Source organism: Amblyomma mixtum, chromosome 2, assembly GCF_055824585.1.
Source record: "Amblyomma mixtum isolate Tamu chromosome 2, ASM5582458v1, whole genome shotgun sequence".
Taxonomy (NCBI): domain Eukaryota; kingdom Metazoa; phylum Arthropoda; class Arachnida; order Ixodida; family Ixodidae; genus Amblyomma; species Amblyomma mixtum.
This window is the reverse complement of record NC_143013.1, coordinates 315,729,461-315,745,677: the sequence shown is the minus strand read 5'-3', so window position 1 is coordinate 315,745,677 and position 16,217 is coordinate 315,729,461. Positions and strand designations below refer to the sequence as shown.

General features: G+C 51.4%; 1 protein-coding gene and 1 long non-coding RNA gene across 5 annotated transcripts in view; one reads left to right on the top strand and one right to left on the bottom strand.

Annotated features, from left to right (window-relative positions):
* LOC149365058 (uncharacterized) overlaps positions 1-16,217 on the top strand; it is a 43,408-nt gene that overhangs the window by 18,461 nt on the left and 8,730 nt on the right. The window contains exon 1 of one of the 2 annotated variants that reach the window (XR_016289253.1): positions 2,303-3,571. The exons of the other annotated variant lie outside the window; for it this stretch is intronic. This is a non-coding gene — a long non-coding RNA (uncharacterized LOC149365058). Of the gene's footprint in view, positions 1-2,302; positions 3,572-16,217 lie in introns of those variants that run through there. 2 annotated transcript variants of the gene reach the window in all.
* Pax (paxillin) overlaps positions 1-16,217 on the bottom strand; it is a 77,601-nt gene that overhangs the window by 60,148 nt on the left and 1,236 nt on the right. Inside the window, exon 1 of one of the 3 annotated variants that reach the window (XM_089575133.1) lies at positions 14,065-14,165. The exons of 1 other annotated variant lie outside the window; for it this stretch is intronic. In XM_089575133.1, coding sequence (XP_089431259.1) covers positions 14,065-14,149 — 85 coding nt within the window. In that variant the 5' untranslated portion in view covers positions 14,150-14,165. Of the gene's footprint in view, positions 1-2,718; positions 2,937-14,064; positions 14,166-16,217 lie in introns of those variants that run through there. One more of the 3 variants, XM_089575134.1, reaches the window with a different exon arrangement.

Here is a 16,217-nt window from a genome sequence, read left to right as displayed (position 1 = left end):
TCCCTACCATGGTCCTTATCATGTTGTGCGTCAGGTCACCGATGTCACGTATGAAGTTGCTCCTCATACACCTGCCTCCTCTTCATGTACACCACCCACCGACATTGTTCACGTTATGCACCTCAAGCCCTACCACGCCGCTCCTCTATCACCGGCCTAACGCCGGGACGGCGCTCATGCCGCCGGGGGTCATGCTACGACGAAGAGGAAGTGGAAGTCGAAGTGGCCTCCCGCGTGAAAGGGTCGCACGAAGAAGAAGAGGTTGTTGGTGCTTCCTGCTGGCGTTGGTGCTTCCTGATGCTCGCCGCTAGGAACTATTATCCTACCGCTTGTAAATAAATGTAAATAGTATTTCCCCGTAACAATATTATGTTTATGTTTCTGAACTAGCATGCCTTATTTCTTTCGATTGCTTGTGGAAATCTGTCAAACGCCTTTTCAGTTTTCCTGTGCTATGAACTGCCTAGATTATAGTTGTCCTTTGCACAGCCGCTTTGCGAAACGTTATCCTTTACTATGCATGATACATGTAATGCCCACCTGCTAAGGTCTCAACCAGAGACTAGCAGTATATCAAATACATAAATAAATAAATAAACAATGTGGCAACCCATCGATACAGACATCTTCAATTTGTCCTCAGTGTCTAATGGAAACGAGCAGTCTCCAAAGGCTGCGAAGCTCTCCTGCGCACTGTCCACCATACACCAATCCTCCTTCGGCGCTCAGCCTTGTAATTTAAGGCGCTATTCAAAGATGCTGCGGCAGCAGTTTGAATTGTGAAGGGCTGAATTTAGACAGGTCTGCGTCGCAGGAGCGTGATATGGAAGGGATTGAGTGCTGCCGATGCACCTGGGCACGCAAAATAGTCCTCGAACCGTGCTTACGCACGCGTTCGCGTCACGTATTATATACCTTGCCCCTTACGCTCGTTCGCAGCCTTCGGGAAACACACACTGAGCGCGATTTACAGACAGTCACGGGTACACAAAGGCTGCACTTACTTCAAATCGTGCCACATAATGTGCGCAAGACACCGGCCCTATATACAATAACAGGGGTTCCAAGAAGGCGTCGCCGTCCAACAGCAGTTTATGCGGCCGCTCGAAAGAAAAGTGTGCTTTCGCAGCCGCACTACGCGTCAGTGCCTCGTGTTTGTCCTGCTTTGTTAAACCGTTTTCCTGAGTTAGACATTCAATTAGCAAAGCAACAAACGTAGCTAGCAATTCCAGCTACAAGACACCGCGTTACGTGTGCGCGGAAGGACTATGACCATTACCAAGAGGTGTAATAAGGGAGTAATTACTCATTGGCATCCACCCGAGCGCAGCCATACGGCTACAAAGGAAAGCTGTTCCTTTGTAGCCGTATGGCTGCGCTCGGGTGGATGCCAATGAGTAATTACTCCCTTATTACAAATCTACTCCACCTTGGGGGATTCCCCTAAACATTTGACCAACACAGTTCCCACTTCGAGTTATTGATCAATTCGCTCTCGCCCTACCATAAGCTTACCGTCCTGGTTAGCTCAATTGGTAGAGCGACTGCTCCGGTGTAGCGGTGGTCCTGGGTTCGAACCCCGGACCAGGACGAATTTTTCTTTAACTGCGAAGTTTCTGAGAAAGCTGTATAGCTTTCCTTTGTAGCCGTATGACTGCGCTCGGGTGGATGCCAATGAGTAATTACTCCCTTATTACAAATCTACTCCACCTTGGGGGATTCCCCTAAACATTTGACCTACCAAGAGGTGCTTGGCAAAATAGAGCAAAATAGATCAGCTAGTTCAGTGAATGCACACGCAAAAGCAAGGGCACGGTTTTCCGAGCGCATGCCCTCGAGGACTGCAGCGAAGATGACCCGCTCCACTGGGTGTTCACTGCGGCCGGGACTCGTGCACACGCGCGGTCCGCCATCACTGCTGCTGGTCCACGAACTAGGTCGTCATGCACGGTACGTGTGCCGTGCGACCAACCCCGCAGCGTTGGGCCTCCACGGAGCCCCTCTCATTTATTGGCGCAGTATCGATGAGCCAGCGGGCTATGACCAAATGCCCTGCATTATTAGCATGCACCAGAGTGATCCACGCGAAGGAGAGCTACTTCGCTTTCCAAGACAGGCTAAATTCAAGAAAATCTGTCGCGGTCAGTGGACAAGAACCTGAGCAGCTTCCCTACGTAACCCTACGGATAAGCCTATTGGTAAACGTTGATGGTGAGTACCTCCCTTGAACAAAATCTACTACGCCGTTAAGTGAATAGACTCATAGACAACAAAGCAAAATGGCGCGCAAGCAGATGGGACAAAGAAACTGACGCGAAACGCAATGAACATAGAAGACCGTAGCACGAACTATGTCCCTTGATGCGTATGAACTTCCAGAGACCTCGAGGTGACCTTGTTAACGGCGGAGCGAGTAGCCCCGGCGACGCAGCCCAATTACGAGCGAACTTCAACTTTCCGGGGAGACTGGTCACTTTTCATTGCTCCGTTCTAAACTTGCCACGTGGTTATTTGTAGTTTTCTTTCTCCTCATTCACGTTTGTAATTACCGGCTAAGGATTCCTTTACTTGGACTTGTCCCTAAAGACCTGTCCGCTACGTTAAGTACTGTAGCTTTAGGCGCCTCATCATTCGCGTGCCAGGGAGCACCAGCAGAGGGAACGGACCTCGGAGCTATACACGGGGCTCGGAGCCAAGGAGAGAGAGGAGGAAACTCACTGCTCGGCGCTCTGCGTTCCACTTCCTCCTTCTCCTCCACCTCTCGGGTGTAGGTGATGTGCGCTACCATCGTCATGGTGCCCTGTCTGGCTGCCCGCACTCAGCTCCCGTTCAATCCGGCCGGTCACAGCGACGAAGGCGTACAACAACGCAGCGGCCACACAGAGAGCGCAGCACGCACGATCCGGTGCACGGAGAAAAACAGAAAGGGGAGAACCGCGCGTGTCGCAGAAAGGACCGCAATCGGGCATCGCCAACTCAAAGATGGGTGCCGTGCGCAGAGCAGGCAAGAGAAACAAACGTCAGGGCCTCGGTGAAAAACAAAAGTGAAAAGAGAAAGAAAAGCCTTGGGAGTACCCGCGCAGCACACGAAGGTGTGGGTTCGCGTCCCACGCGCGCCGCCACGACAGACGCCGCCGTCCTTATTTGGATGAATGGAAGGCGGCGGGCACGGCTCCGCTCTGGAGCGAACGTCAGGAGCTGCGGCGCGCAGGCACCAAGGTGGCGAGCGAGAGTGATCCACGCACGCACGCGCACGTCGGGAAAACAGCGCGTCGTGCGTGCGTGCGAATGCCCGCGTACACGAGCAAGGTTTCGGCGGCCCACGCTGCTGCGAAGCACGTGACGGCCGAAAACGCGTCCCTCGACTCCTGATGCTGCTGCGAGGTGCGAAAGACGTGTGCATGTACGACGGCTGCGCGTGGAAGAAACAGTGGCGCGCCGGATCCGGTCGTTACTGCAGAGGAGGAGAAAGTGGAGTGAAAATGTTGGCAGTGACCGCATCTGGTTTCCCACGGCGTGCAGGGCGCCATCCGGTTTGCTGCTTCTCTTCTGTGGGTCGCGGCGCGAACAGGTAGGCAGCATAACCGCGTGTCTGCAGCTCTTCGAGGCACATGCGCGACACGCTGCAATACTGATGCCGGCGAGTGAACATGTCCGAGACGGAACGTGAAAGGGGCTTCGCAAAGCATAGGTATGTTTCGTGCACTGCGTCGCAAGGTGATCATACTTGCCGAGCGGTGACCTGGTTTCGACAAAAGCCTTTCTTTCTGAGGGGGGATATACAACAATACGGGATTTCATTATACACCGCAGGGTCCTCGTCATACTTTCGAACAAACCGGGCTTCGCGGCTCTGAACAGAGTACTCGCTCGACCCACACATTTATTCGCGGCAAGCTCCACATGATTTGAAGTACCTTCGCACTTCAACGCGAGCATGGACCACGGGTGTTCGGATAGCGCACGCTGGCATTTCATCGAAATTGCTGTATACAGTCAGGCTATAAACGCCCTTAGTGCGCGATGACTATTAAAAAAAAAAGGAACAAAAAGCGGTACAGGAACTGAAAAGATCCAAAGAGGAAGGAGAAGCCACGGAGTGTCAAACCAAATGTTCACTTTTTTTCTTTCTTTTTTTCACAGGCATTTTGTTTTCAACACGCCGACTGCTGTACCCCGCCCCAGCTCTGGCATAGTTGCTCGCCGCCGCGGTGCACGGGCTAATCTGCGGGTCGGTGGGACGCAGAGATGGGTTAGTTAACCCGAGAGACGGGTCGCCTCAATTTGGGTTAATCACTCCTCAAGGCGGCGGCGGCTGCGCCGGATGTGCGCGCGCAGCTGGCAGCGGCGGCGACCCATATAGTTACTGCATGCCCTCCTCCTCGCCGATGGGCTTTATTATTTCAAGGCAGCGCGCTGCAAAACGCAAGGCAGGCATGCGTTCAGCAGCAGAGAGGGAGAGAGAGAGAAAAAAAAAAAGGTGCTATTTCCGTGCCTCAAGACGCGCGTCAGACGCCAGTCTTAGGAGGTGATGTTGATAGGGTCGGGCCATGCATATGGCCGAGCGATAAAGCCTTGCGGTGCTCACAGGCCATACGGAGTTCAGCTACTGGCGCAGGCCGATATGGCGCAACACTGCCTCCTTTATTATTCTTTTTTTTTAAACCAAATCTGTTACAGGGAGCCCAAGGGGAGCCTCAGCTGCGACAGTTTCGGAGTCCCGTGACCGTGACGTGTCATCACGTGACCAGCGCCAGGCACGCGAGTGTGCGCCAGCTGTAATGCTTCGGTAGCCCGGGTTGCCACAGATTCTGCAGGTCTCCGACGTTAGCGCACATCTCAGGCGTTAGCAAAAGACAGGCAGCAGCAGCAGCACGGCGACAGCTTTGGCTACGCGACAGAACGTAAACACGGGGGATATTCTCATCCTTATCCGGCGGCTGCACTTCAACAAATGCGAAAACGCACGATAACCCCGCGTGCAAAGCACCCGTCCCCAACTCCCGCAGCAGTGAAGCAGTACAAAATGGGAAGGAAGGAGGAGAAGAAAAAGCAGTGAATACTGGCGTGGGCCAAGTGGACCCTCGTGTGAAACATTTGTTTTACAAAACACGCTTACAATAAGACCACTTCATCACCATCAATTTAAATAAAAGATAGACGATTACGATAGTCGAAAGTGCGAAATTTGAGCGCAGCTCTTCACACGCCGCCTTTCCATTTCGTATATCTGGCGATATCTTTACTTTTGTCATACGTGGCGATGAATTGCAGCCATCTGAAGACAGTGATGCTTACAGCCTTTACCTTTGAAACGAGTCGTCACAAAAAAAAAAAAAAATGCTTTCGAGCCAAGTAAAAAAAAAGAATAATCTTCTCACGCTAGCTAATGCAGCGCGACGATGTCTGGGCAGCCCGCCAGAAAGCGCCAATGACGTCATCGAACTCACACATCGCCTGCTCTCGGAGGTGTAGCACATGGCAGCCGCCCTGGTTTCGCATGGAGCGACGCCAGCCGCTCATACTTGCCACGCATGGGATTAGACACCTGTGCGCGCTGGGGCGCAGGAGCGATACGAGAGCCCCCCTTCCTTCTCGTTTTGCCACCGTGCCAGATTTTTCCGTTACCATATCGAACCTCGGCACACTAACGTGTCGGTCGTTAATCAAGACTGGCGTCCTCGGGTTATCCGTGCGAGGCGCAAAGGCTACGCGCTATCGCCGCGCGCATCGGGGCCGCGCGAAGGTCGCAAGCGTTGCGCCGAACGCCAGAAGAGGAAAGGAAACAACGCGGCAGCACGCTATACGGTCCGCACAATTAGCGCGCAGTTACGCAACACACGTGCGCATAATAAAGCCGGGTTGCGCCATTTCGCGCGCATGTGCACGCGGCCGCGAGACAAGGTGAGGCGGTGTGAAGGGGACGAAGTCGCGACGGTTCTCTCGTTACAGCATCACATGAAGCGCCTCGGTAGCCACTATAAAAAAACGAAGTGGCAATCAGCGGAAATCCTCACTCGCGCACAACAGTGGGCGTCGGCTGGCAGCGAAACGTCACGGGCATCGCTGTGATTACCAAAGGTGGAAAGTAATCGCAAATGAGAGAGATAAAGCGACGCAGCGGCAGGTTGAGACGGCCGGCTGCTCAATCATCCTAATTGTGCAATTACACATCCTCCTCAGAGGCCGGGCGATTGCAACGGGTGAAAGCAGCGCTTGGCAGCGACGTGTGTGCTAACGCAGAGGTGACCGCTCCGAGAACGGAACAAGTCCTCAGGCGATAAAATTTCCAGGAAGCCGCTTGCCGTCGAGAAGCGATGCCATAGAACAACTTTCTCTCAAGCGTACACAGCCCGACATGATTCGCTCGGAAAAGCGGTCTTCCAATCGTCAATGCGCCGCTGTGGCCTGTAACTCCGGGCAGTCTGCAGCATCTACAGTAACTGCCTTCGTATTAAACCGCGCTTTGTCAGTCCTTATTCGAACATGTAACCGAAGCAGGCGCGGGAGCCAGCGCGTGTGCAACAAGGTCTGAGCTTCTTCTTGGCAAAAGACAGCCCCTATAAATAAAAGCTACAGAGAATGTTTACTACATTCCAATCGGAGCGAAAGCACGGATTTGTGCTACGTAGAGGACGACGATGAGCGGGACGGAGCAGATGGAAGTTGATGAAGACGACGCTCTCTCTCCAGTGCACAGCGCGAGAGTGGTGCAGTTTAACACGAGCCGTGTTTTAAAGGATATCTGTTCGCGCAGCCGCGCGTACCGACTCCCAGTTATGGACATTGATTCAATTTCTTTTTCTCTCTTTCATAGTTTGACCTCTAACTCAGCTGAAGGTCAAATCTAGGCACCCAGCGATCGAAGCACGACGTCCCGTATCAGCAGCGCGAACACAAAACAGTAAGAAGAAGAAGGAGAAGATAGTTAAGCGCTCTGTACTATCTTCTTCTTCCTGTTTTGTGTTCGCGCTGCTGATACATATGGCTCATAAGATGGCCGCCGGATTCCTTATCATGTATACCTTCATGATTACCTGAGAAACGAAAACATCTGATCCTCTCAACAAATTTATCCCATAATCAGGTTATATTTGGTACAGTATGGCCATCACCTTACGAACGTTGACGGTCAACGTTTGTTACGAGACTTAGCGAGGTTCAACGAGGTCTTAGATGAAAGCTGCCCACTATTTTCACAAAGGGCGACCGCTCCAGCGGCCAGCTCCTAAAGCAACTGAGGTTAATCATGATCAGCACGGTATAACCTTGCCAAACAACCGTTGTCAGTTTAATAACCAAGCAACACGCTCGAGTTTGACCACGCTGCCTGGCCCGCGACTACAAGCCGGCGTTACCGCTGTGACGAGCCGGTGCCCCTGGATCCAAACTGGGCATTAGGAGATGGAAGAAGACTCGAGAACTGAATTCCAGGCATATTTAATTAGATAAACAGCTTGATGTCGCTTCGGGACTTTGGGTTCATCGTCACTTCACTGGGGCTTCGTTGGCAAAGGGCTGGATGTCTGTCGCAGCCAGGCGGGGGATTCCTTGAAATTGCGCTGCTTTCGTCTTCAGCTGGTCGTTTTACGCCAAGCTGACAGGAGTAAGGGGGGAGGGGGGGGGGGACGCGTTGGTGGCAGCCGATTTCAAGCAACGGCCAGTCCCCAGTCTTCTGCGTTGATGACGATGATGATGATGTCCTCAGGCTGAATGGCACATAACCACGGCGGGGGATTGGCCAGGGTGCATAGCGGATACAAACGCACTCTCCTCCGGCCGCTCCTCCTCTTCCTTTTCACACATCGGCATCTTTGTTGACCCGGCCCTCCTTCGCCGCCCTCTGAAGGCCTTCAACTCCGCGGCAGCTGGCTTTGTCAACTCCCCCTTCGATTCCCGATAGGGTCGCAATGAACGGGCCACTTAAGCCCCGTACAAACGGAGCCGCCGGCGCCTTACAAATATGGTAACATGTGCCTCTTTCTGGTACCGTACCCCGCTCTGTTTCCCGCCTTGTCCAACTAACTATGGGAATCGTTACGCGGGGACACGATGCCAGGATGGCGCGGTCAGCAGTCTCCAGGAAAAGCCACTGACCGGAGTCTTGCTCCGGTGCACGCGCACGAACCGTCACATCATCATCACCAGCAGCAGCCTGACCATTCCCACTGCAGGGCAAAGGCCTCTTCCATGTCTCGTCCTTCGCCAGCTGCGGCCACCGTATTCCCTGCAAACTTCTTAATCTCATCCGCCCACCTAACTTTCTGTTGCCCCCTGCTGCGCTTGGTTATCTTGCCTTCGCAATACATGCCCTGCCCAAGCCCAGCCCATTTATTCCTCTTGATTTCAGCTAGGATGTTATTAAACCGCGTTTGTTCCGTCACCCAATCTGCCCTCCTTCGGTCTCTTAACGTTACACCTATCATTTTTCATTCCATAGCACACCGGGCTCCTCATCCCAGCTCTTCTGGCTCGGAGACTAACCAGCCGCTGCTGCGATTCAGGGAAATTATAACGCATTATAGCGACATCCACCGCCTTTTCCCGGCCCCTGCAAAGGGGCTGAGTAAGACGGAGGAGCGAACCTTAAGGCGCCTGCAGATAGGTACTCTACTCTGTCCTGCAATCTTAAAGCATTACGATCCTAACACGGATGGGCGATGCCCGCACTGTGGGGAGACCTGTGATATCTTCCACATGGTGTGGGCATGTACTCAAAATCCCCACCTCCCCCCTTCCCCTACCCCTTCCAGAGAGGCATGGGAGACTGCCCTCCTCAACTGCTCCTCGCTTGAGTCCCAAAGGGCTCTGGTGAAACGGGCGAGAGACGGGGCATTGTCATGCGGTGTCTCGGACTAGGGACGCTGACCATGTAGCGGGGCCACTCTGTGGCTCCCAAACTCTATTTCAGTAATTAAAAGTTTTCACCACCACCACCTCACTGCGTTGTCCTTAACTTAAGCCGAACCCTCTTTGTTAGCCTCCACGCTTCTGCCACATAGGCGAGTACCGGTAAGATACAGCTGTTGTATAGCTGTTGTATTGGTAATCATGATCTGAGGGAACCTGTCATATGCGCTCCACCCCATCCTTATTCTTCTAGTGATTTCTCTCTCTTGATCCGGATCAGCGGGCACTCTCCGCCTAAGGAGGAGCATTCCCTTTGACTCCAACACCTTCCCGGAACTGCCGGCAGAATCAATGTTCTACGACCGATTTTGCAAGCCTTTCCACAATGACAGCCGCACGAGGGACGTCCGCAGTAAACAGTGCATTTAAAAAACCCATGCAACAGATTTACGCGAACCGCGGCACCACGTGGTAAGAACACGGGGCCAGTGCCCACTCGCCGGCCCAGATGTTCGTGTGGATCTGGCACATCCAGACATTTTTGATGCGTGTCGTCAAGTTCGCGCAATCTCATGCATGGCTTCTCAGAAACTGAACCAAACAGCCGCACAACATATTGTGTGAATGTAAACGGCGTTCCAGTATGTCGTAGCCGAGAACTACAGACACCTGAGCCGGCGAGTGAGCACTCTCCACAGTAAGCCATCTGCGATCACGCGGTCCGGCCAGGGAGCGCACCCATGACAATGCGTGTAGGGCACTTATCGCTGACAGTTCTTCGCCGCTGGAGAAGGCGAAGAGTCTGGCAGTTACTCCCCCCCCCCCCCCCCCCCCTCCAGCCCACACACAAAAAATAAAAGGTCTCAAGGGCTCGCCTCTTCCGAGCTAGGGTGCCTCGATGCCAGCATCGAGGCACCCTATTCCGGGCTCAGTGCGAATTCCCTCCCACGAGCGGCGCTAAAGGCGAAGTTTCGTCCCAAATCAACGTTTGCGGCGAGTCATCCTTATTCTGGTACGCCGGAATTTTATTTATTATTTGCGGAATACCTGCGTCGCCTCAGGGGCATTACTGCACGGGAGACAGATTATGAACGGTGTGGTAATTGTTCACAATAATGAGCAACAAAGTACATAAAACAGGGTTAACTTCAAGATTTATGGTTTTATGGGGTTTAACGTCCTAAAGCAACGCAGGCTATTAGGGGCGCCGTAGTGGAGGAGCTCCAGATAATTTCTACCGTCTGGGAACATCGCACAGCACACGTGCCTCAAGTATTTCGCCTCCGTCGAAATGCGACGGCCGCAGATGGGACCGAGCCCGCATTTTTCGGGTCAGCAGCCGAGCACCATAACCGCTCAGCCACCGCGGCAGCTATAGTTAATATCAAGGTAAAACAAAACAATAAGTTCGCATTATCAAGGGTAACTGAAAGTTCAAAAACGGAAATAATAATACACTCTAACAAATATAGTTTACAATAAATATCATTATTACAGACTGAAACATACTCTTCTTGCAACAAGTTCCCGTGCTTCACTGTTTTTGAAAAAAAAAAAAAAAAGATTTGACAAAATTTGTTTTGCAGTCGCGTTCTTCAACTTCTTGGAGCGGTCGTGCCGAGTCGAGGCAGCTACGACACGTAGCCACGCTTATCAGTACCTGTTTGATTACATAAGATAAAGTGGAAGAAAAAGAGCCCCATTTTTTTTCTTCTGGCCCTTGACGTTTCCCAACACAGCAAGGCCTTCGACACTCGGTGACGCTTTGAAAAGGGGTTATAGTTACAGGAGACGAAGCGCGCAGCCTGATTTTGGAGTTTTTCTCTTGGTTGAATCAGAGTCCTGATATGGGTCCCGAATAATGCATGCGTAATCGAGGATACATCACACGTGCAAATAATTGTGTTTCTATAACCTCCTTGGACGCACTTTGAAATTTCTATGGATAGAAAAAAACATTTTCCTTGCCTTGGTTATTGACTGTGGATCTGTAAGCACGTTCTGTTAAAGCTTCTGCGTGAAATAAACACCAAGGTACTTGCATTCTGACAAGCTTTCTATTGTTAGTTTTTCAACTTTGTTTGAGGTTCGATTCTTTATTTGAGAAACTGAAGTGATTACTTTTACTGACATTCAGACTCATATTCCAGCGCAGACACCGGTCGCTAAACCAGTTCCAGTGCCTAAAGAAGCCCCTCGAAGAAATCACAAGGCACGGTTTACACTTCTACACGGGCTGCGTGACATTTTCAGCCCATCACTCGCACGTGCGCCTGCGCACAATTAGAAGCAATACAAACCAGAACAATTTATCAGCACACAGTCAACGATTAATCCATAAGCATGGTTCAGAGGTACAGTTTTTGAGCCTTTTTAAATAGTTTTCCTCCAGACGCGCGGTTCATTTAATGCCTCCAAGTTAAATGCAGGAGGAAAATCTAATTTCGTTCCACAGTGCTCCCATTCACAATACTCGCACCCGTTCTGCGTCGAGTCGTCCCGCCCGGGTCGCGAATCCATTTCCAGCGTTGCCAACTAAACGAGCGCCCCGCCCCAGGGCAGTCAGTCGCGTGTAACCGCAAACGGCACGTGCAGTGTGCAAATACGCGCGAGAAAGCACCGAGAGTTGGCTAAACGCCCGAAACTGTCTCTGGCCGGACGCTGGGCAGACTGCACTGAGTTATAATAGCTCACAACCGTTGATTTTTATTTTTTTTTCTCACGGGCGTCTTGTGCGGCACGCAGCGCTTTGGGGAGAGACCCAGCCCGTACGTATTCCGTTTTCGCGAGCGACGTGCGTTGCTTCGAAACACCTTCCCCGCCAAATAAGGAAAGGGATCAATAAAAAAAAAGCTTTCTTTTTAAGAAGGCGCCGTACGCGTAGCGCTGGCAGTGCAGACGAGACTTCGCTGACAGCATCGCTAACGAAGCGAATTTCGCAACGACACGGAATCCCTGCAGCGCGTCTCATATACTCCAAGAGGTTGCTGCCCTTTGTCACTCCTACGCGGTATGTTGATGGCACAGATTTTTGTGTCGCTAAAAAGTTAGACGGATTTCAAAAGAAGAGACGGAAAACAAAAAAAAAAGGAAAGGAAGAAAAAAGACGGAAACGGAACAAAATTTTTCTTTCAAAGGTCTCCGGCGGGACAAGGCGAAGAGACAGGAGAGACGTGGGAGAATTTTAGGAAACCGCAGTCTTCGACACAGCCCCCGCGGTCGTCAGTCAACAATCCATCCATCAGGGCGCAAAAGGCGAGTGACACAACCCACCGCCCGAACAAAAACGCAAAACAAATAAGCGGAGGCAGGGGTGGGGGAAGCAGCAACCCGCTGTTGCACCAGCCGAGGCCAATCCGCGACGACTTCGGCCGTCCTGTACTGTTTACACGGGCCAACCGCCCGAAGCTGAACACATATTACGGAGCAAATAATGACTGCCGGAACTGGCTGCTGCGAACTGAAACGAGTTTTTTTTTTTTGTTCTTGTTCAGCTCCTCTTTTTTTCGCTTCTTTCCACGGTTTACCGTGATCTTCGGGCAAGCGCGTCCTTTTTACTCTCGAGGAGTGTTCTGCCCCGGCTGTATCCCGAGCTAACGCAGAAAGGGTATTCTTTCTTTTTTTTTTTTTTTCGTGAAACAAGCCAGCTCTCACGGGGCGCGCGAAGCAATTGGTTGAATATGCTCTCGTGCCTGTGTTCGACAGGCACGCTAGCCATGACGCGCCGCACACAGCCCCCAAGCGAGAAATATATGGGCAAAACTTGGTGAAAAACTGCCCCAAAGAAAAGTCGTGTCAACAAACGTATATAGTTTGGCCGCTAGTTAGTGCGCTGCTCGACTTAATTATGTTTGGCTAAGCTAACGGCGTGGTACACTGGTGATCAACTTAACGTATCGATGCTAGCATGACGAAAATGGCATGCCGTTTAGTATTTCTCGACGCAAAGTAAAGTTAAACACGCACCGACAACGTTGCCAGATGTTTTAACAATTTGCGCGTTTTATGAACTAATTGAAGCGCTGCAGCACGACCGAGTAGGCAGAGAGTGTCGGATACAATTTATTTTACAACTTATGATACAGCCGTAACAGGTATTCGCTCGCCATGAAGAAGACAACGCACGTTAAAGAACCCGAGGTGGTCGAAATTTCCGGAACCCTTCACTACGCCGTCGCGCACAGCCTCAGTCGCTTTGGGACGTTAAACCACATAAACCATAAAGAACACAAGCAAACAAACAAAAAAGGCCCACAGTGTTTGGGCATCGCATGTAGCCTGCTACTGTACGGCTAGATACATAATGGAAACGAGAACTCTGTCGGTAGAAAAGAACGAACTGCATCACTTATGCACAGAAGTTGAAAACTACTCATGGGTGTTACTTGTGCAGATGAGAAAATATTTGTTTGATTTGATTTGTTGGGGTTTAACGTCCCAAAGCGACGCAGGCTATGAGGGACGCCGTAGTGAAGGGCTCCGGTAAATTTCGACCACCTGGGCTTCTTTAACGTGCACTGACATCGCACAGTACACGGGCTTCTAGAACTTCGCCTCCATCGAAATTCGACCGCCGCGGCCGGATCGAACCCGCGTCCTTCGGGCCAGCAGCCGAGCGCCGTAACCCCTGAGCCACCGCGGCGGGTTAGATGAGAAAAGACGCTATGACATGGTATGTGGTGTTTGACGCCCCGAAACTGCATGGACTGAGACGCCGTAAGCATGGACTCAGGACTAATTCAGTACCACCTGGAGTTATTTAACGTGAATAGGTATCGCACAGCGCACCTGTGTTTCTGCAGTTCGCCCCCATCGAAGTGCGGCCCATCACACAGCTTTGGGCACGGCAGCCGAACGCTACAGCCACTGCGCTACCGCGGAAAACAAGCGTGCTCTTAGTTCTTTTATACTTACGGAGCAATGATCGGACGAGTTATCCTGATGTGTTTGTTCCTTTTTATAGCGCCACAATACCTGTACATCGACCCTCACATCACGATGCGCATTTCAAAACAAAACGGAGTCCCATGCCGGGACAAGGTAAAGAGGACACGACGGACGTGTGAAACACACCGGAGGAAAGGGGATCGACGCGTCATCGCGGATTTCTGTCAAAACCGACACGCGAGTGAAAAGAGGAAGCCGTGAAACCGATCGAGCCGTATACGGCGCGTGACGGAACAAGACATGAGCGGCCGGGCGTAGTATACATACATGCAAGCAGGGCCGCATCATTTCCGCTGTGGCTGCAAGCACTGGGGGCAAGCCGCACGGCTGAGTCACGTAGACCGTCATACATTCCGAGGGCCCAGAGATAAGCACACAGCGATGGAGCCGAAATCGTGGCGTATACGTTGTCGAATTCTTGCCTTATCTGGATTGCGAAGACTCATTCCTCAGCGGATGGAGGTCTGACGACGCGATGCGGCACAAAGCATGCGGCGCCACCAGAGATAGAGGATCTGGCCTGATGATGAATGCCAGGATGAGAGAGATCCTATATTCATCACCAGGAAGCCCGGGTGTTTTCTGCAAGGGCAGCACTATGCCACGCTTCTACCATCATCTCCTGCAGAGCAGAAGTACGGAATGTGACGAATGAAATTTTTTCAGGGTTTCACGCTGCGAAGTGTTCCGAGTCAAAGGCTTCAGATCCATTTAAACGTTTTTTTTTTTTTTTTTTAAGTTGCGCCGGTACCTATAACTATAATAGTTCTCCGTCATTTTCCCGAGTGTGGACGCAGTATTGAGATATCGAACCCACGGTCTCGGTTTGAGCAGCAGCGCTGCCTTGAACACAAATTACGGAATGAACTCTACTGACCATTACGGCACACAATTGCCGCCACGGTGGCTCAGTTGTTACGGCGCTCGGCTGTTGATCCGAAAGACGCGGTTTCGATCCCGGCCGCGGCGGTCGAATTTCGATGAAGGCGAAATTCTAGGCGCCCAGGTACTCTGCGATGTCAGTTCACGTTAAAGAACCCCAGTTGGTCGAAATTTCCGGAGCCCTTCACTACGGCGTCCCTCATAGTCTGAGTCACTTTGGGACGTTAAACACTCATAAAGCAATTATCACGCTTATCCGGTACGCGCCGATTATACAAGGAATCCGGCAGAAAAAACAACCTGGTGCTGCAAAACTGGCATGTGTGTGAAACTACGGGGCACCCTTGATTTATACACCGCCGCGCGGTCTAACAAGAAAATTGCTAAACTGTCCAAAACGCACGGCTCACCCCAACCAAACTATACATGGTTACGCACAACGCCTTCTCGTGACCTTTGAGATGCACCTTTGACGCGCATATTCCATTGCATATTTGGCTTGACATAACAGCCCAGCAGACGTTCAATTTGCGTCCCGGCACTGTTGCAGAATTAAGCAACGGTTTTCACAAAGCGCGACCCTGTAGAACCGCAGCAATCTGGCGAAATTCGCTCCAAACACAATCACGTCACGGTCACTTGTTTTGTTCGGCTTCACAAGTGTTCTGGCGCCTTGATTGAAAAGGGTCGTTGGACGAATGGCGAAAGACCGTTATCGAGACGCCTGTCACGTAGTATATGCGTATCTGCCCGCCTCGGTGATGCAGCTCCGAGGTTCTGCCATGCAGCCAGTCCTAGACAGTGTTCTTTCAGGGCTTATATTGCCTCTACAAGCCAGCTGTTGTCCCCGAAACATGGTCCGTAAAATGTTTCAGTAGAATTAATAACCACGCAGATGAGGCGGTTGATAACAAGCAAACCAGAAAGTGTGGCGAAGCCAGAGTTTTCGGAACGTCTGGGACATGGGACAAAACACTAGGGTGTATTTTTCTTTGCAAGCTGTTTTCAAATTTAAGGCAGCAGACTTGCTTCGATAAGCAGCTGTGACCGAAAAAAAAATCAAGACGATAAGCGATAAGATCAAAACAAAAGACGATAACCGCAAATGCACTTCCTTGCCACGCCGTCGCTTCGATCACACGCTGACAAGCACGGCCAGTTTCGCGCGTTTACTACGCTCCAGTATGAGAAAGATTACATGAAGACGCGCGGTTACACTTCTGCAGCTCATAGTCTGCCCCCCCCCCCCCACAAAAAAAAAAAGAAAGAAAGGATCATGTTCGAATATAAGCAAGAAAATGAAAAAGCGTCTCTTCAAGCCATCGTCGATGATTTATGCTGGTTATTCACGGCAAGCTTTGGTTTCAGTTCCAGCAGTAGCGTGAACGTTACATACTGCGATTGCTTCGGCGAAATGGCCATAACAAAATAAGGTTCAGCAACACGCCAAACTGAAACCTTTCGACACATTATCTCAACGTCCGACGGATATCGCCGAAGTGACCCCGAGGTGGTTTTGCACACGGCGACGATTGCTA